The sequence below is a fragment of the Rousettus aegyptiacus genome, unplaced genomic scaffold (assembly GCF_014176215.1).
Source record: "Rousettus aegyptiacus isolate mRouAeg1 unplaced genomic scaffold, mRouAeg1.p scaffold_m13_p_15, whole genome shotgun sequence".
In the NCBI taxonomy this organism is placed as follows: Eukaryota; Metazoa; Chordata; class Mammalia; order Chiroptera; family Pteropodidae; genus Rousettus; species Rousettus aegyptiacus.
In genome coordinates, this window is record NW_023416290.1 from 19617456 (window position 1) to 19633374 (window position 15919).

At 36.4% G+C, this 15919-nt stretch overlaps 1 protein-coding gene across 4 annotated transcripts in view; it reads left to right on the forward strand.

Annotated features, from left to right (window-relative positions):
- ATP6V1H (ATPase H+ transporting V1 subunit H) overlaps positions 1-15919 on the forward strand; it is a 113251-nt gene that overhangs the window by 62273 nt on the left and 35059 nt on the right. For all 4 annotated transcript variants that reach the window (XM_016146042.2, XM_016146060.2, XM_016146035.2 and 1 more), the window contains one exon: positions 9166-9267. In XM_016146042.2, coding sequence (XP_016001528.1) covers positions 9166-9267 — 102 coding nt within the window. The remainder of the gene's footprint in view (positions 1-9165; positions 9268-15919) is intronic.

The window sequence follows — 15919 nt, forward strand, 5'->3', positions numbered from 1 at the left end:
GTTGACTGTAGACACATGGGTTTATTTCTGGACTCTCAATTCTGTTCTGTTGGGCTATATAATTATCCTGATACCAGTACCACACTATCTTGATTATTGTTGCTTTAAAGTGTGTTTTGAAATACAGAAATGTGAGTCCTCCACTTATTTCCTCTTTTTTTTTTTTGAGGTTATCTTAATTTATTTAATCAGTCTTTTATTGATGGATATTTAATATTGTTGCCAGATTTTGCTGTTGCAAACACTGCAAGAATTACTATATACACACTAACTTTTAAAATTAATAGACTATAATTTTTAGAATAATTTTAGGTTTATAGAAAAACTGAGGAGAAAGTACAGACTTTTTATATACTTTCTCTTTCCTCACCAGGCACAGTTTCCCCTATTTTTAACATCTTTCCCTAGTGTGGTACATCTCTTACAATTCACAAACCAGTATTTATACATTATTTTTAACTGTAGTTCATAGTTTACATTAAGTTTCATGCTTTCTGTGTTACACATTCTCTGGGTTTTGACAAATGCATAATATTACATATCCCCTATTACAGTATCAAAGAAAATAGTTTTCACTGCCCTAAAATTTCCCTGTATTCCACTTATTCATTTTCCTTTCCTCCCTTTCCTGAACTCTCCCCGCTACAGTCTCTGACTTTTTAATATATCTATAGTTCTGCCTTTTTCAGAATGTCATATAGTTGGAATCGAACAGTACATAGTCTTTTTGGATGGGTTCTTTTCCTTAGCAATATGCATTTGAGGGTCCTCCACGTATTTTTGTGGCTTGATAGTTCATTTCTTTTTATTGCTGAATATTCTATTGTATGACTGTATCATAGTTTGTTTATCCATCGAAGGCTATCTTGGTTATTTCAAAATATGGCAGTTATAAATAAAGTTGCTGTGTCTGTCTGTCTGTGGAATTTTGTGTGGACAATTTTTCAAATCATTTGGGTAAATAATGTGGTAGCTTAGTTGCTGTATTATATGGAGAGACTATGTTTAGTTTTGTAATAAACTGCCAAACTGTCTTCCAAAGTGATTTTATTGTTTTGCATTTCCCCCAGAAATGAGTGAGAGTGCCTGTTGCTCTATATCTTCTCCACAATTAGCCGTCGTCAGTGTTTGGATTTTGGCCATTTAATAGGTGTGCAGTAATGTGTTTTTGTTTTCATTTACAGTTCTTTAATGACATATGATGTTGATCATATTTTCGTATGCTTATTTGCCATCTGTGTATCTTTTTTGTGAGATGTCTGTTTGGGTCTTTTAACAAGTTTTAAATTGAGTCATTTGTTTTATTTATTGTCGAATTTTAAGAGTGCTTTATGTATTTCAGATAGAAGTTTTTTATCAGATACATGCTTTGCAAATATTTTCTCACCATCTCTGACTCGTCATTTTCTTCATAGTGTCTCACAGAGCAGAAGTTTTTAATTCTAATGAAATCCAATTTATCTTCACGGATTGTACTTTGTTGTTGTATGTAAAAAGTCTTTATCATACCCAAGGTTGCCTAGATTTATCCTATATTATTTTCTAGAAGTTTTATAGTTTCATGGTTTTCATTTAGGTCTATGGTTCATTTTGAGTTAATTTTGTGGAAGGTGTAAGATCTGTGTCTAGATTCACTTTTTTTGCATGTGGATATCCAGGTGTTCTAGCGCCATTTGTTAAAAATATTCTCTTTGCTCCATTGTGCATAACTTTTGCTTCTTTGTCAAAGATCAGTTGACTGTATTTATGTTAGTCTATTTCTGGGTGGGCTCTCCTGTTCAATTGATCAATTTGTCTATTCTTTCACCAATATCATACTCTGTTGATTACTGTAGCTTTATTGAAATTGTAAGTCTTAAAGTTGGATAGTTTCAATCCTCTGACTGTTCTCCTCCAGTATTGTGTTGGCAATTTTGAATCTTTTGCTTCTCCTTATAAAATTTAAAGAATCAACTTGTTGATAGCCGTGAAATAACTTGGTGGGATTTTGATTGGGATTGTATTGAATCTATAGATGAAGTTGAGAGGAACTGAAATCTTGACGATATTTAGTGTTCCCGTTAACGAATGTGGAATCTGTCTCCATTTATTTAGTTCTTCTTTGATTTCTTTCATCAGAATTTTATAGTTTTCCTCATATAGATCTTGGACATATTTTGTTAGATTTATGCTTAAGTATTTCATTTTTGGGGGGTGCTAAGTAAATGGTATTTTGTTTTAAATTTCAAATTCTATTTGTTCATTGCTGGTATAAAGGCAAGTGTTTGACTTTTATATATTAACTATGTATCCTGGAACCTTGTTATAATTGTCTAATTCCAGGAGTTTTCAAATAGAGTCTTTTAAATTATTTACTTAGACTATGATGCCATCTGCAAATAAAGACGGTTTTATTTCTTTCTTGCCAATTTATATGTCTTTTATTTCCTTATCTTATTGCATCAGTTAGTACTTCCACTACATGTTGAGAAGGAGTGGTGAGGGGACATCCTTGACTTGTTTCTGATCTTATCAGGAAAGCATCTAGTTTCTCAGTAAGTTTGATGTTAGCTATATATTAGTTTTGGTAAGTGTTCTCTTACCAAGTTGAAGTTTCATCTATTTTTAGTTTGCTGAGAGTTCATTAATGGGTGTTGAATTTTGTTAAATGATTTTTCTGCATATATTAATCTGGTCATGTGAGTTTTATTCTTGGTCTGTCGATGTGATGGGTTACATTTATATATTCTCAAACCAGCTTTGCATACCTGGGATAAATTTGAGTTGGTTATGGTATGTAATTCTTTTTATACATTGTTAGGTTTGATTTGCTGCTATTTACTTGAGGATTTTGCAATTCATGAGTGATATTGTCTGTCATTTTTCTTTCTTGTGATGTTTTTGTTTGATTTTGGTAGTACAGTAATGCTGCCTTCATAGAATGAATTAGGAAGTGTTCCTCTGCTTCTGTTTTCTGGAAAAAGCTGTAGAGAATTAGTATCATTTCCTCCTTAAGTGATTGGTAGACTTTATTAATGAGATCATCTGGGCCTGTTACTTTCTGTTTTGGAAGGTTATTAATTGTTGGCTTCAATTTCTTTAATGGATATATATTTTTTAACAGATACCTATTCAGATTATCTATTTCTATTTGGATGAGCACAGTGAGGATCCAGTATGGCTGGATGTCTATATTAGTTTTTATCTTTCAAGCTAGTCCTTTCTCAATCTTCAACAATTTGTCAATCACCCTTCAAGTGTTCCTTCTAGTTGATTGATCCAGCAGTAGCTTCTCCTCCCAGTTAGATTTGAGTGCTGTATTTGCCTGTTTCTTTAGCTTACGTGGCAGTGGTTTTCCCTGGAACCTGTTTTCTCTTGGAACTCAAATGAGGTGTTGATTTTCAGTTTGTTCAGCTTTTTCTTGTGAAGATCAGAGTGATGATGTGTAAGCTCTTTACATGTTGAACTGGAAACTGGGAGTCTGGTTTTCTTTTTCAAGATGGTTTTGGCTCTTCTGGGTCCCTTGCCATTTCATATGAATTTTAGAATCACCTTGTTAAAACCTATAAAGAAGTTGGTTGGGGTTCTATTAAGGATTGTGTTGAAGCTGTAAATCAATTTAAGGAGTATTGCCATCTTAACAATATTTAGTGTTCAGATCCATGAACACGTGATGCTTTCTCATTTATTTATAGCATATTTGATTTCTTTTTTAGCAGTGCTTTGTAGTTTTCAGACTATATTTTGCATTTTTTTTTTTTTGCTAAATTTATTTCTAAATTTTTTTTCCATGCTGTTGTAAATGAAACTGTTTTTCATTTTTGATCATGACAAGTTTATAGGGATACAATTGGCTTGTTATATTGTTCTTATATTCTGCAATCTTTCTGCACTCTTTTTGTTAGTTTTAATAGTTTTTTTTTTTAGTGGATTCATTTCTATTTTCTATATACAAGATCATGTCATTTGTGAATAGAAATAGTTTTACTTCTCTCTTTCCAAACCGGATGCCTTTTATTTCTTTTCCTTGTCTAATTACCCTGCCTAGAATCTCTCCTATGCTAATGTCTTCCTGAATTCTTTCTTCTGTTCCATCATTTGTCTGTTCTTGCTCCAGTACTACAATAATTGCTGTACTTTGTAGTAAGTCTCGGTATCTGACAGCATGAGCACTCTGAATTTGTTGTTTTTCTAAGATGTCTCGAGGCCTTTGGGCTTTGTGAATTTCTATATGCATTTAGAATAAACTTATCAGGTAAACAGTTCTAGTAGAATTTTGGTTGGAATTGAATTTATAGCTCAATCTAGGGGGAACCGATATTTTTTAAAATTTGGGGGGTCTCCAGTCCATGAACATGGAGCATCCTTTCATTTATATAGGATTTCCTTCAGATAACGTTATGGTCTTATCCATCTTTTGTTAGATTTATTACTGTGCATTTGATTTTTTGGCAGTCCTGTCAGTTGTGCCATTTAAATTTTTTTCATTTTCTGTTTCAGCTTCAGTAGAACTTTTTGTGACGATAGAAGTAGTTTATGTTTGTGTCGTTCAGTACAACACAAATGTTGCTGGTGTGACTGAGAAACTGAATTTTTAATTTATTTTAATCTCAATCAATTTAAATTTAACCAGCTCCTGTGGCCAGTGACTGTTGTATTGGGCAGCACAGTTTGAGTCTGGTTTATAGAAACATTGAGAAACAGTTCTGTGTTTGAAATTAGGTTGCTGCTCAACTTCCTTTTCTGCCAGCTTAATTTTTGGTTTTCTCGTTATTTAGCATTTGTTCCTCTGACTTTTCATTTAGTATTTTGTTACTATTGCTTTATTTTCCATATCGTTTTTTCTTGTGGGTTTATGGCTTACGAAGAAAATTCTTTTACTGTCATTTTAGTGAGATGTCTAGAAGGAGCAGGGGAGGTCTATATGTGTAGCCAATTAGTATTTTCTGGCAACTCTATTTCTATTGTTTGACTTTATTTTCTTTGTGTTACCAAAGTGGCAAACCAAAATAAGTGGTTGATAGATATTGGCAGGATTGATGGAGAATAGATAAATGGGAAAGAGTGGATTATCTTTTCAGTATTGTTTTGTCCCTTTGAGTTTTTAACAACTATAGCAAAATGAGCTCATGTAATGCTTTTTAAATCTAGTCTTTGGAAAATCAATAAAAAAGGGGAGCTTTTTACAATTTATTATTAAAGCATTACATGTATTTTCATTATGATACACTAAATGAGCTTTTTGAAGTGTATGTTCTGTTTTCTAACATTAGGTTTTAATTTTTATGGCTTTCTTAAATTACCCCTTTTACTTCCGTATGACCCTTTGTGAATAGCCAGATAGAATGACATGTGACACTATAGATTTTTTTCTATTTTTATGTGATGAGAAATTCAAAGTTATTGTTTGTCTTTAGTTTTTATTCCCTTAAATTATCTGCATGAGGATGATTGATAGGAGGGGCATAGTAGTGCTGCCCTTTAAACTAGCTGATAAAATACATACAGATGAAATCTTTATTCTGCTATTACAAAAGCACAGTGCGTACTGGCCTTCTTTTTATCTGTGGAGAACTGCACTTGCATCAGGCTCTGACCTATTTTCCAGGTAATTCCAAAATGAACAAGTATGTGATATACGTTCATTTTTTCCTCTATCACTACTGAGTATGATAGTATTCAGAAACTACTTTGTAATCTTGTTATAATTTTGCAATTATTTTGAATACTTTGAAATACAATAAACCATGTGGATTTTAATTAAGAGAAAAGCAAAAGCTGAATGAGTAAGCAAGTTTATAAACTGAGGAAAAGCAGGAGCATGAGAGAACAAGAGCAAATTTGTGGAGTGGTCAATTAGAATAATAATGTAAATTCTATTTTGGATTTGAATAGACATCTTCCAAGATTACATTTCTAGCCAATGTCAGAGTCAACATTCACATTTGATCTAACTCCAAAGCTGTGATATGTTGCTGTCTGGATCACATCGTAGTATCTTATGGAATCTCAGCTTGTGGTTAATGTGGTGCTAGAGATTTGGTTTATGATTTATGAATCTGTTGTTGATATAACAACTATATTCATAGATGACTCAGGGAAACTACTCGTTTTGCCTACTATAAGAATCTCTTTTTGAACTTCTTCTTTTGAACATTTTTATTGATGATTGCTCATTGAAATAGAAAGCACGGTCAGCAGATTTACAGGTAATAATATAAAAACATGTTCATTGTTGCTGAAGGTATTCAGTGTACTAAATGGCCCTAAAGATAACCATTAAAATCGTTTCTGTGTTTACAAGAATATTTGACTAGAAAGTCTCTGTGATTCCTTCTAATTCTAGCATTCTTTGATTCTAAGTATATGCTTTTAATGTTTATGCAGATTCTAACTTAGTAGGTCTAAGGTTGGGTCTGTGGTTCAGCATTTTTAGTAAGCAGCCAGGTGATACTGTTGCTTTTGGTTTGCAGACCTAATTTTGAGTATCACAGGTCTCATCCATGTGGAGAATGACTCAGGTCCCTGAAAATAGTTTAAGGCAGGCATTGGCAAACCTTTTTTGTAAAGGCCCAGGCGTTGTGAGCCATTCAATCTCTGTCACAACTACTCAGCTTTGTTCTTGTAGTGCCAAAGCTCCCATGGACGATGAGCAGACTAATGAGTTCTGTGTTCCAGTAAAAGTTTATTTATAAAAATGGTGGCTGCCTGGTTTGGACTTAAGCTGTAATTTGCTGACCTCTGGTTTAAGGTATTCGGAACAAATCTGTTATGCTTTTAAGGATCTTATGTTAATATTATTTTCTTATTGTTTAATAAAATAATTAATAGAATTTCAAAATAATAACATCAAAGTAATTTAATCTTTTGAGATCATTAAAATATTTCAATTAAATTAAACGTAACTTTAGAATAATTTTCAAGTTGGCCTTTTTTAAAAAGAATGTTTGAAATTTAAAAAATGTAAATGTGTGGGAGAGCAACTGTATGTCTTGGTTTTTCTTAGTAGATTTTCATGAGGTCAAGTGAACGGTCATCAGGGTGCGGTTATGCTTTGTGTGGGTTAGAATCAGCGGATGATAATTCAGACCTTAAGTTTCAACATTTGCAGTGTCCTTGGCAGATTACCTCACGTCTCTAGGTCTCATTTTCTCATTTATGCGTTGCTGCAGAGGAATATATTTTCACAGAGTTTGAAATGTGCGTGTATAATAAATGCTCATTCTTTTATTTGGAAATGCAGATTTTCCAGTTAGTCTGGAAGAAGGCGCGAATTACTTCATAATGAAATGATTCTTTGATTGACAACGAAGTTCTGTGTCAGTGCTTCCTGTTGTTTATAGAGTTTAGCTATTCAACGGGTAGGGCTGATGATAGAAAAAATTAGAAATTAGGCAGAGAAACCTTGAACCCCAGTCTTAGGGGATGCTCCAAAAACTAAGTAAGCAAGCTTCATAGATTCATACGGATTTTGAACAAAATAGAGTTTATTACTTTTAAGTATTTCCTTTAATGCAAATGATATAAGCCAAAATAGTTATGGTTCAAGTTTTCTAGTAAAGATTAAGAAATAAGATATATATTTTGTAAATGAATAATTTATATGTAAACAGACAACTAAATGGTTTCAAAACTTTTTCCTCTTAAATATTTTAAATATAAATTTCAACTTAATTTTAAATTAGCAATATTAAGAGAGTTTAGCATCTTGAGCATCTTGGTAAAATTAGGTAATTTTCTTTGTGTGTGTTTGTTACTAAATCTTAGTATTCTAAGTTATATCAAAGAGCATGGACCAAGTTATTCAAGCACTTTTGAAGGCATACAGAACTAAACTGAAAAGGTTTCTTCACTGCTGTTCAGTCTCAATCTCCTCCCCAGCGGTAACCAGAGTGTCAACAGGATACAGTCTCTAATTTTTTTTGTTCAGTGACATATCTGTACCTGTACCTTTGTATAGTCATTTATACATGTCACCGATGTGTTATAAATGTGTTAACCTGTGACTTGTCTTTTTCACTTTCTAGGGCTTGGAATCTCTTAACTTAGTCTCTTTTTCCCCCCAATTTATTAAGCCACGCCTCAGTTTACCTCTTTGTAAAGCAGGGAGATCTAATAATCCTAGTAGTAAAGATTAGATAAAATGGTGGACGTTCAACTGCTTTGTACACAAAGTTATCATTGTTGCAGGAGAAAAAGCAGGTGTTGCCAATGTGGAAGAAGAAATGGAGGGAAATCCTAACCCTTCTATGTGGCCTTCCCTCTCTGGCCTCTTCTCTTAGCCATTTTTCAAGATATTTTACACAGACATCTTTATGGAAATATGAAAATATTTCTGTTATATTGATTTCTAGAAATAAACTTGCTGGATCAGAAGGTCTGTGTATTTTAAATTCTATTCAGAGCTGTCAAAATTGTTTCTCCCAGTTGGCATCACCATTTTATACTTAATTTATTCATTTTTTTCAACAAGTGTTTATCAAGCATCTGTTGTATGGTCATTACTATTCTGGGTGTTGCAGATACCATGCAAAAATAAGAGTTCTTATTCTCATTACGCTTACATTATATTTGGGAGAGAGAGACTAAACAAATAGTCAAGTAAATATATAACATAATGATTGGTGGTAATACTGTGAGAAAAATAAATCAGGAAATAGGAGTAGAGAATAATGATAGTTACTCAAGAGAGTAGGAGAGGGAGTCCCTGATATTTTGGAAACAATGAATGGCAGGGGGTCCCCAACCTCCAGGCTGCTGACCAGTGCCAGTCTGTGGCCTGTTAGGAGCCAGGCCACACAGCAGGAGGTGAGCGGCAGGCGAGTGAGCGCAGCTTCATCTGTATTTGCAGCCGCTCCCCAGTGCTCGCGTCACTACTTCAGTTCCACCCTAGATCTTCAGGCGTTAGATTCTCATAGGAGCACCAACCAGTCCCCGGTATACCGACAAGGTTGGGGACTGCTCGTGCATGGTATACACTGCAAACCTGAAAGTGACCTGTCATATATGTATAAAGGTTTGAAAACTGGTAACTTACGTGTAAGTTATTATGTGTAATAGCAAAATCTGAAGAAAAAATGATCGTAAATGTCTGTTTTCAGGAAAATATCTGCATTATACCTGTGTTTTACTACGCTCTATAGAAGAATCAAAAATTGATCTCTCTTTGCATTAAATTTATTTTAGAATTTTGACAAAACTTCTGGAGGTGTCAGATGATCCACAAGTCTTAGCTGTTGCTGCTCATGATATTGGGGAATATGTACGACATTATCCACGAGGCAAACGGTAAGAGACAGGCCATTAATTTCATTTGGGTTTCCTGAAACATTTGACATAGAACTCCAACTAATGTACTTATCTGAAATAGAGCGGTTTAGCAGAGGAACTAATGGAGTATATGAAATCAAGTTTACTATAATATTGGGGAATTATGATAACCCTAATTAAAATGAGTATTATAAAAATATAAGTACACATATATAATACTATAGTGGAGTAGCCAACAGAGATCACATTAGAAATTTCACATTCATGATAGCTATTGAATGTTGGGTTGTAAATTCAATAGCTATTTTGTGAGCTCTGGTTGTTTTTTAACTACCATTTGTAGTTACAGAGATGAATTAGACATTGTTATTGAACTCAGTAGGTTTAAAGTATAAAAAGAAATATACATCTGAAAGAAGAGTTACAGTAGATGTATAATAATAGAATTAATGTACGCATTTCAAAGTTTTGAAGAGAAATTCCGTGTGAGAAGAGATGGGTAAGGCTTTACAGAAGAGGTAATGCCGGTCACGTAACCTCTAGGTATGGAGGAATGGGTCTGCTTCACAGTTGGAGTTCTTAAGAGCAAATGAGAGAAGAAAGGAACATTTGGTAAGTGGCATATGAGAAACTACTCAGGGTATTAGTACATACTTTAGGGAAAGTAGAACATTATTTAATGCACTGAATGAGTGTTTGAACTGCAGGACATTTTCATTCTTACCCAGCAAACCCTTGTTACTGGCCTTGCAGAGAACTATATTTTAGGTGTACTTCAGAAGGCAGATGGCATGGATACAGATTCATAAGTCTGTATACAGAGTAAAAGAGCTTAGTACATTATAAGAAGCTTTAAAAACAAATAGTAAATGTTTTGAGGAAAAAAGCTTGTTTTGGAGAAAAAAATGACAAAAATAAAAGAAATTAGATTCCGTCTCACTTCGTATATAAAAGAAAGCATTAAAAGATTTAACACTATTTCTCGCAGCATTATTTGTAATAGTAACAAATTTTGAAAATAACCTAAATGTGCCATATTAATGACATAGTGTCATATGAACACTATGGTACATTCATATATAATGATAATAGGAATTTTTGATGGTGACATGGGAAAATGCTTGGTATAATATGCAATAAGCTAAGCATAGTACAAACTCTGTTATTAGATATGATATACACATACAACATGAAACATGTGTATTAACAGTTATTAAAAGTGTTAACAGTTACCATATCTCACCTGTAGGATTACAGATAATTTCTATTATTTTCTTTGTAGACTCTGTATTACCTAGTTGCAAGTGGGAAAGGGAAACTAATATTTTATGCATGGGGCCCTTTGGGCCAGTGCAGTGATCTGTCGTTGTTACTGCTGTATCTAATGCATATGAAGAATTAATGTGTATATGCTTCACTTTTCTATGCCATGAGTATGGGAGGAGGTTCTTCCAGTTAGGAGGAGATATATGTAGAAAGTATTATAAGGACACACAAATCCTTCCCACTGTCCTTTGGAATGGTGCGGATTTAGTGCAAGTGTCTCTGGCCTTTGGTGGCAAAAATTGCCACTGTATATATAGATGTATTAGTTAACAAGCCTCAGTCTCAGTGGCCCTGATGCAGAGCTATCACATTTCTGCCAGCTATGGTGGGTGATATACTCCAACAATATCCAGGGGGCTGCCTGCCAGGTAAAGTTTCTTAGGACTACATAGGCAGATTCAAAATGCTCAATTCCTCCAGCACTCAAGGAAAAACTGCTATCTTTTCAGCCTCTGCTTCCAAAAGGTATAGACTCTTTTGAGTTTTGAAAACAATATGGGCCGCACGTTGGCTTTCTCATTGGTTTATGTATTGGCTAACCTGCAAATGAATAGCCTTTGAGGAGGGCCCAGACCAACTGGCTGCACTGTGACACGTTCTCTACCTTTTGAGAGCTATTGTCACTATGACACATTCTCTACCTTTGTGGCCCTTTGATCTACAGTCTGTGTGACTGATGATTATGCCAACTGGAACCTCGGACAGAAGAAGGTGGCCTCCACCTAGAGGCACCTATTTTGAAAAGCAACTCTTTGCCTGCTACCTAAATATATAAAGCAGATATTAACAGAGCTGAAGAGAGAAATGGCAGGGAACTTCTATATCCTACTTTCAACATTGATAGATCATTCAGACAGCAAAACTGGCAATCTGGGCAGTGTGAATTTTGATCAGCACTGCAATTACTTTCCATAGTTCTCAATTTAAAGGGCCGGGGGGTGTCTCCAATATATTAGGCTATCGTTTTCCAAGTGTCAAACCAAGAAGCTAGACCATTAGCAATAGCCCAAGTGTTAGGTCTCAGTAAAAACATAATAGTTCATCAAGGAAATGATGGCCAGAGCTACAGGAAAGGCCTGGAGTCTGCCCACTGAATCGAATGACTATGTCTATGTTTCATTCTGCACAGCTGGTACTAAGGTCGAACAACAGTGGCAACTCAGTGTATATCTTCGGGTTTCAACTTCGGTGAACCATCTGAAACCCAGGCCCAGGCACTGGGGGCAACCTCTGTAAATATAGGGCTCAACTGAGCCAGCAGGTTTGCTTTAGGTGATGCAATGAAGGTGTAGTTTCCCCGAAGAGATGGCTTTCACTTTTTAAAATAAAGCCAAGATGCTGCTGGGGCCAGCTGAGTAAGAGAGGCGTAGATCAAAAGGCCTCATTTATATTTAATTGTTAACAGGAAAGGACTTATTGTTGTTGTTTTAATTGTTATGACTTTTTAAAGTTCCTTTGTTCCTTTGTGATTTATTTTTTTGTAATGTTGTGCTTTAATTCCTTTCTCTTTCTCTTTTGATTATCTATAATGTGTTTTCCTTTGTGGTTATCTTGAGGGTTTCATAAAGCATCTTATAGATATAACAGTCTATTTTCAGCTGATAACAACTTACCTTTAACTGCATATAGAAACATACTTTTACTTCTTCCCCCATATTATATGCTGTTGATGTCAACTTCACATCTTTTTATATTGTGCATCCATTTACAAATTATTGTAGCTATAATTTTTAATATTGTCTTTTAACTTTTACACTAGAGATAAAATGACTCATAGACCACCATTACAGTAATAGGGTATTCTGAATTTCACTACATATTTACCTTTACCACTAAGTTTTATCTTTTTATGTTTTCATGTTGAACTACCTTTAACATTTCTTGTAAGGGTGGTCTGGCGGTGATGAATTCCCTTAGCTTTTGTTTGTCCGGGAATGTCTTTCGCTTTCATTTCTGAAGAACAGTTTTTCTGGGTATAGTATTCCTGGTTGGAAGTCTCCCTGCCCCTCATCCTACCCCTTTCAGCACTTTGACTATATTATCCCACTCCCTCCTGGCCTACAAGATTTCTGGAGAAAAAGCCAATGGTGGCCTTACGGGGGTTTCTTTGTATATAGTGAGTCATTTTTCTTTTAGTGCTTTAAAAATTTCATCTTCATATTTGCCTTTTAACATTGTGATTATAATGTGTCTTGGAGTAATCTTTTTAGGGTCGCTCTTTCTTGGGTCCTTTCAGTTTCCTGTACCTTGATGTGTAGATCTCTCCCAAGATTTGGTAAATTTGGGGTATTATTTCTTTAAATAAACTTTCTACTTCTCACCCTCTTCTCTTTTTGAGACTCCCATTCACTCTATGGTGTCCTATAATGCATGTAGTCTTTCTTCACTCTTTTTCATTTTTTTTCTTTTTCTCTAATTTGACTAATTTCACATGATCTGTCTTGAAGTTCAAAGACTCTTACGTGATCAAGTCTGTTGTTGAATGTCTTTCATTTTTCAGTTCTATTATTGTATGCAGCTTCAAGGTTTCTATTTGGTTTTTTTTTGGTTTCTCTTTATTAAGCTTGTCATTTTCTTCATGCATTGTTTTCCTTGTGTTTATTTGTGTTCTCTTGTATTTCACTTAGTTTTTTAAAAGATGGTTATTTTAAATCCTTTGTCAGAAAAAAAATTATAGATCTCTATTTCTTTAGGATTGGTTACTGGAGCTTTATTTTCTTTTGTGGTGCCATATTTATCTGGTTCTTTGTGATCTGTGTAGCTTTGCATTGGTGTCTCTGCATTTGAAGGAGCAAATTCCTCTTCTAGTCTTTAAAGACAGTTTTCAGTAGAAAATGACCTTCTTTTTGTTCCCTGGGCTGCTGGGATTACCTTTGGAATTGCTTTCATACTAGATTGGAGCTGTTGTGATATGATCACTGGGTCTGTAGTGGGGTCCACAGTTGGCAGGTTTGTTACCGTTGTCTCAGGTGTGGATCCTGTCTATTCCCTAGGTGGATGGGACTGCCTTCAGTACTTTGTTCAGTAGAATAGTGTTGAAGTAAGGTCCGCTTCAAGCTCTATAGTTGGGACCTCAGACATTGGCCTATTAAGTGTGGACAGGTGTAGCTCTTGCCAGGTTCAGGAAGGACTGCTGCCTGGTCACTGAATGGGCCTGTCAGTAGGACGGATTGACCCTAGACCATGCCTGAGAGGGGCTAGAACTGAGCCCCAAGGCTGTATCAGGTTCTCCCAGCCTTGACTGAAGTCTACAGACCTGGTTCTGAAGGCATGGATGGGCATTTCTCCCACCAGGTCCCTGGGTGAGCTAGATTGTTCCCTGCCTGTGGCTGGATAGGCTGGAGCCAAGTTTAAGGCTATTTCAGGATCTCTTGAGGTGCAGACGTGTGTGTCTCCCACCATGTCCCTATGTTGGCAGGACTGCTTATGACTACGGCTGTGAGGAGCTGGAACTGAATGTAGGAAACTTTCAGGATCTCTGAGGGTACAGGTGGGAGTATCTCCTGCTGGTTTCCTAGGCCAGCAGTGCTGATCGTGCACTATGGCTGGGAGAGGCTGGAACTTAGTATAGAACTCTTTTTAAGGATCTGTGGAAGAGCTGATAGGAATGTCAGCTGCTTGGGTCTCTGGCTGGCTGGTCTGGCAGGCTGTATTTGTGATGGAGCCAGAGCTGGATATAGGTCTCTTCAAGATCTGTAGGGGTGCAGCTAGCAGTGTCTCCTGCCAGGTCCGTACTTCAGCAGGACTGCTTGTAGACTATGGTTTGGAGGGGGCCGGAGTCAAGTTTCATGCCCTTTAAGGATATCTGAGGCTGCAGACAGAGTGTCTCCTGCAGGGTCTCTGTGTCAGCAAGGCTGTTTGGAGACTGGCTGGGGTGGGCTGGAGCCAGGTAAAGGGCCCTTTTAAAATCTACGGTCTGACTGAGTTTGTCAGTCTTACCTATAGGGACTTCCAGACTGCAGCAGAGAGGGGCCGGAGCTGGTTCACCGACTACTTCAGGATCCAGTTTAGGGTTTAGAGCTGGGACTGAAGTCTTTGTGTCTATTACCTGATACATGGATGAGTGTGACTCTTCCCAGGTCCACTGACATATGGTGCTGGTGACAGAACCAAAGCCATATGGGGCTGTATCTGAATTCTCAAGGGTATGGAGCTATTGGTGGCCTGTAGTTGGTGAATCAGCGGCATGCATGCAAGCTTGCCTTCTCAAAATGGCTCTCCTTGGTCTTAGTCTGCATTAGTGATTCATAATCTCCTATTTGAATTCCACAGCTCCTGTGAAGGCACCTTTTTTCTGTGGCTGGATGCCAAATTATTGTTGTTGGGTCGGGGTATGTATGAGGGGTGTCTTATTTAGCTGTCTAACTGACGTCGCTTCCAAAGCCCATCTCTGCAAGTTTTATAGCAATGCTCTTTTCTCTGTTGTATCTGATACTTCCAAACCAAAGATCTGGATATAGTTAGGGAATAATTGGAGAAAAAGTGATGTTATAGCTACTGTAATGGAACACACTGGTTTTGTAGCAGTGGAAGGATAATAGCTTCAGCACCTGCTAAGAGAAACACATCAGATACCAGGAGACACAGGGAAGGGAGAGACATTAATGATGTTTATCTTTCAGTGAATTGTCCCTTGAGCTTTCTTTATGAAGGAAAACATGCAGATATCCCAAATTGTTCCATGGCTTATGTTTAATTGATTGCTGGCCATCATCTACTGCCAGACAGCTCTGCCACAATTCGATGGCCATTTCTTTTAAATTTATTGATAAATCTACTGAAAACTGAAGGGATAATAGTAGCTCTTGTACCTCCCAAGCAAAATGCCTGTCAACAGCTGTTTATGTCTTTCCCATTCCTCACCCTGAAGCCATTTCATGGGGCCAAAAAATGTCACCCAGTTGGTGGTATAGACAAATAGGGAAATCCCTCTTAAAACAAGAACTAGACCGAATTATTTGAACCGAACTGGGGCTCCTAAGGTTTACTATCCATCTGGGAAGCCACTGAAGGCACCGTCAACTTGTGCCCTGCCCTCCCAGCTGATGAAGATCTCACTTGGGTGGCCCCAGTGATTGTAAACACTTTCTTTCCAGGGACAACATGAGTACCCGTAGTATTGTACTTCTTTATGAAGGCCAGGCATTAATTTGCTTCTCTTCCTGTAACCGCAGTAATTTGTACCTTAGGAGTGGTCAGTTATAAAGGCCATTGAATATTTAGGGAAACACTACCAGCAGATCCTGTAGTTCTCAGATGAATGTGGAAATCTCTGCAAAAGCAGCTACCTTTGCTCATTCAGTGGAGCTTCCCAGAAAGGAGTGATCAATGACACTGCATCGAC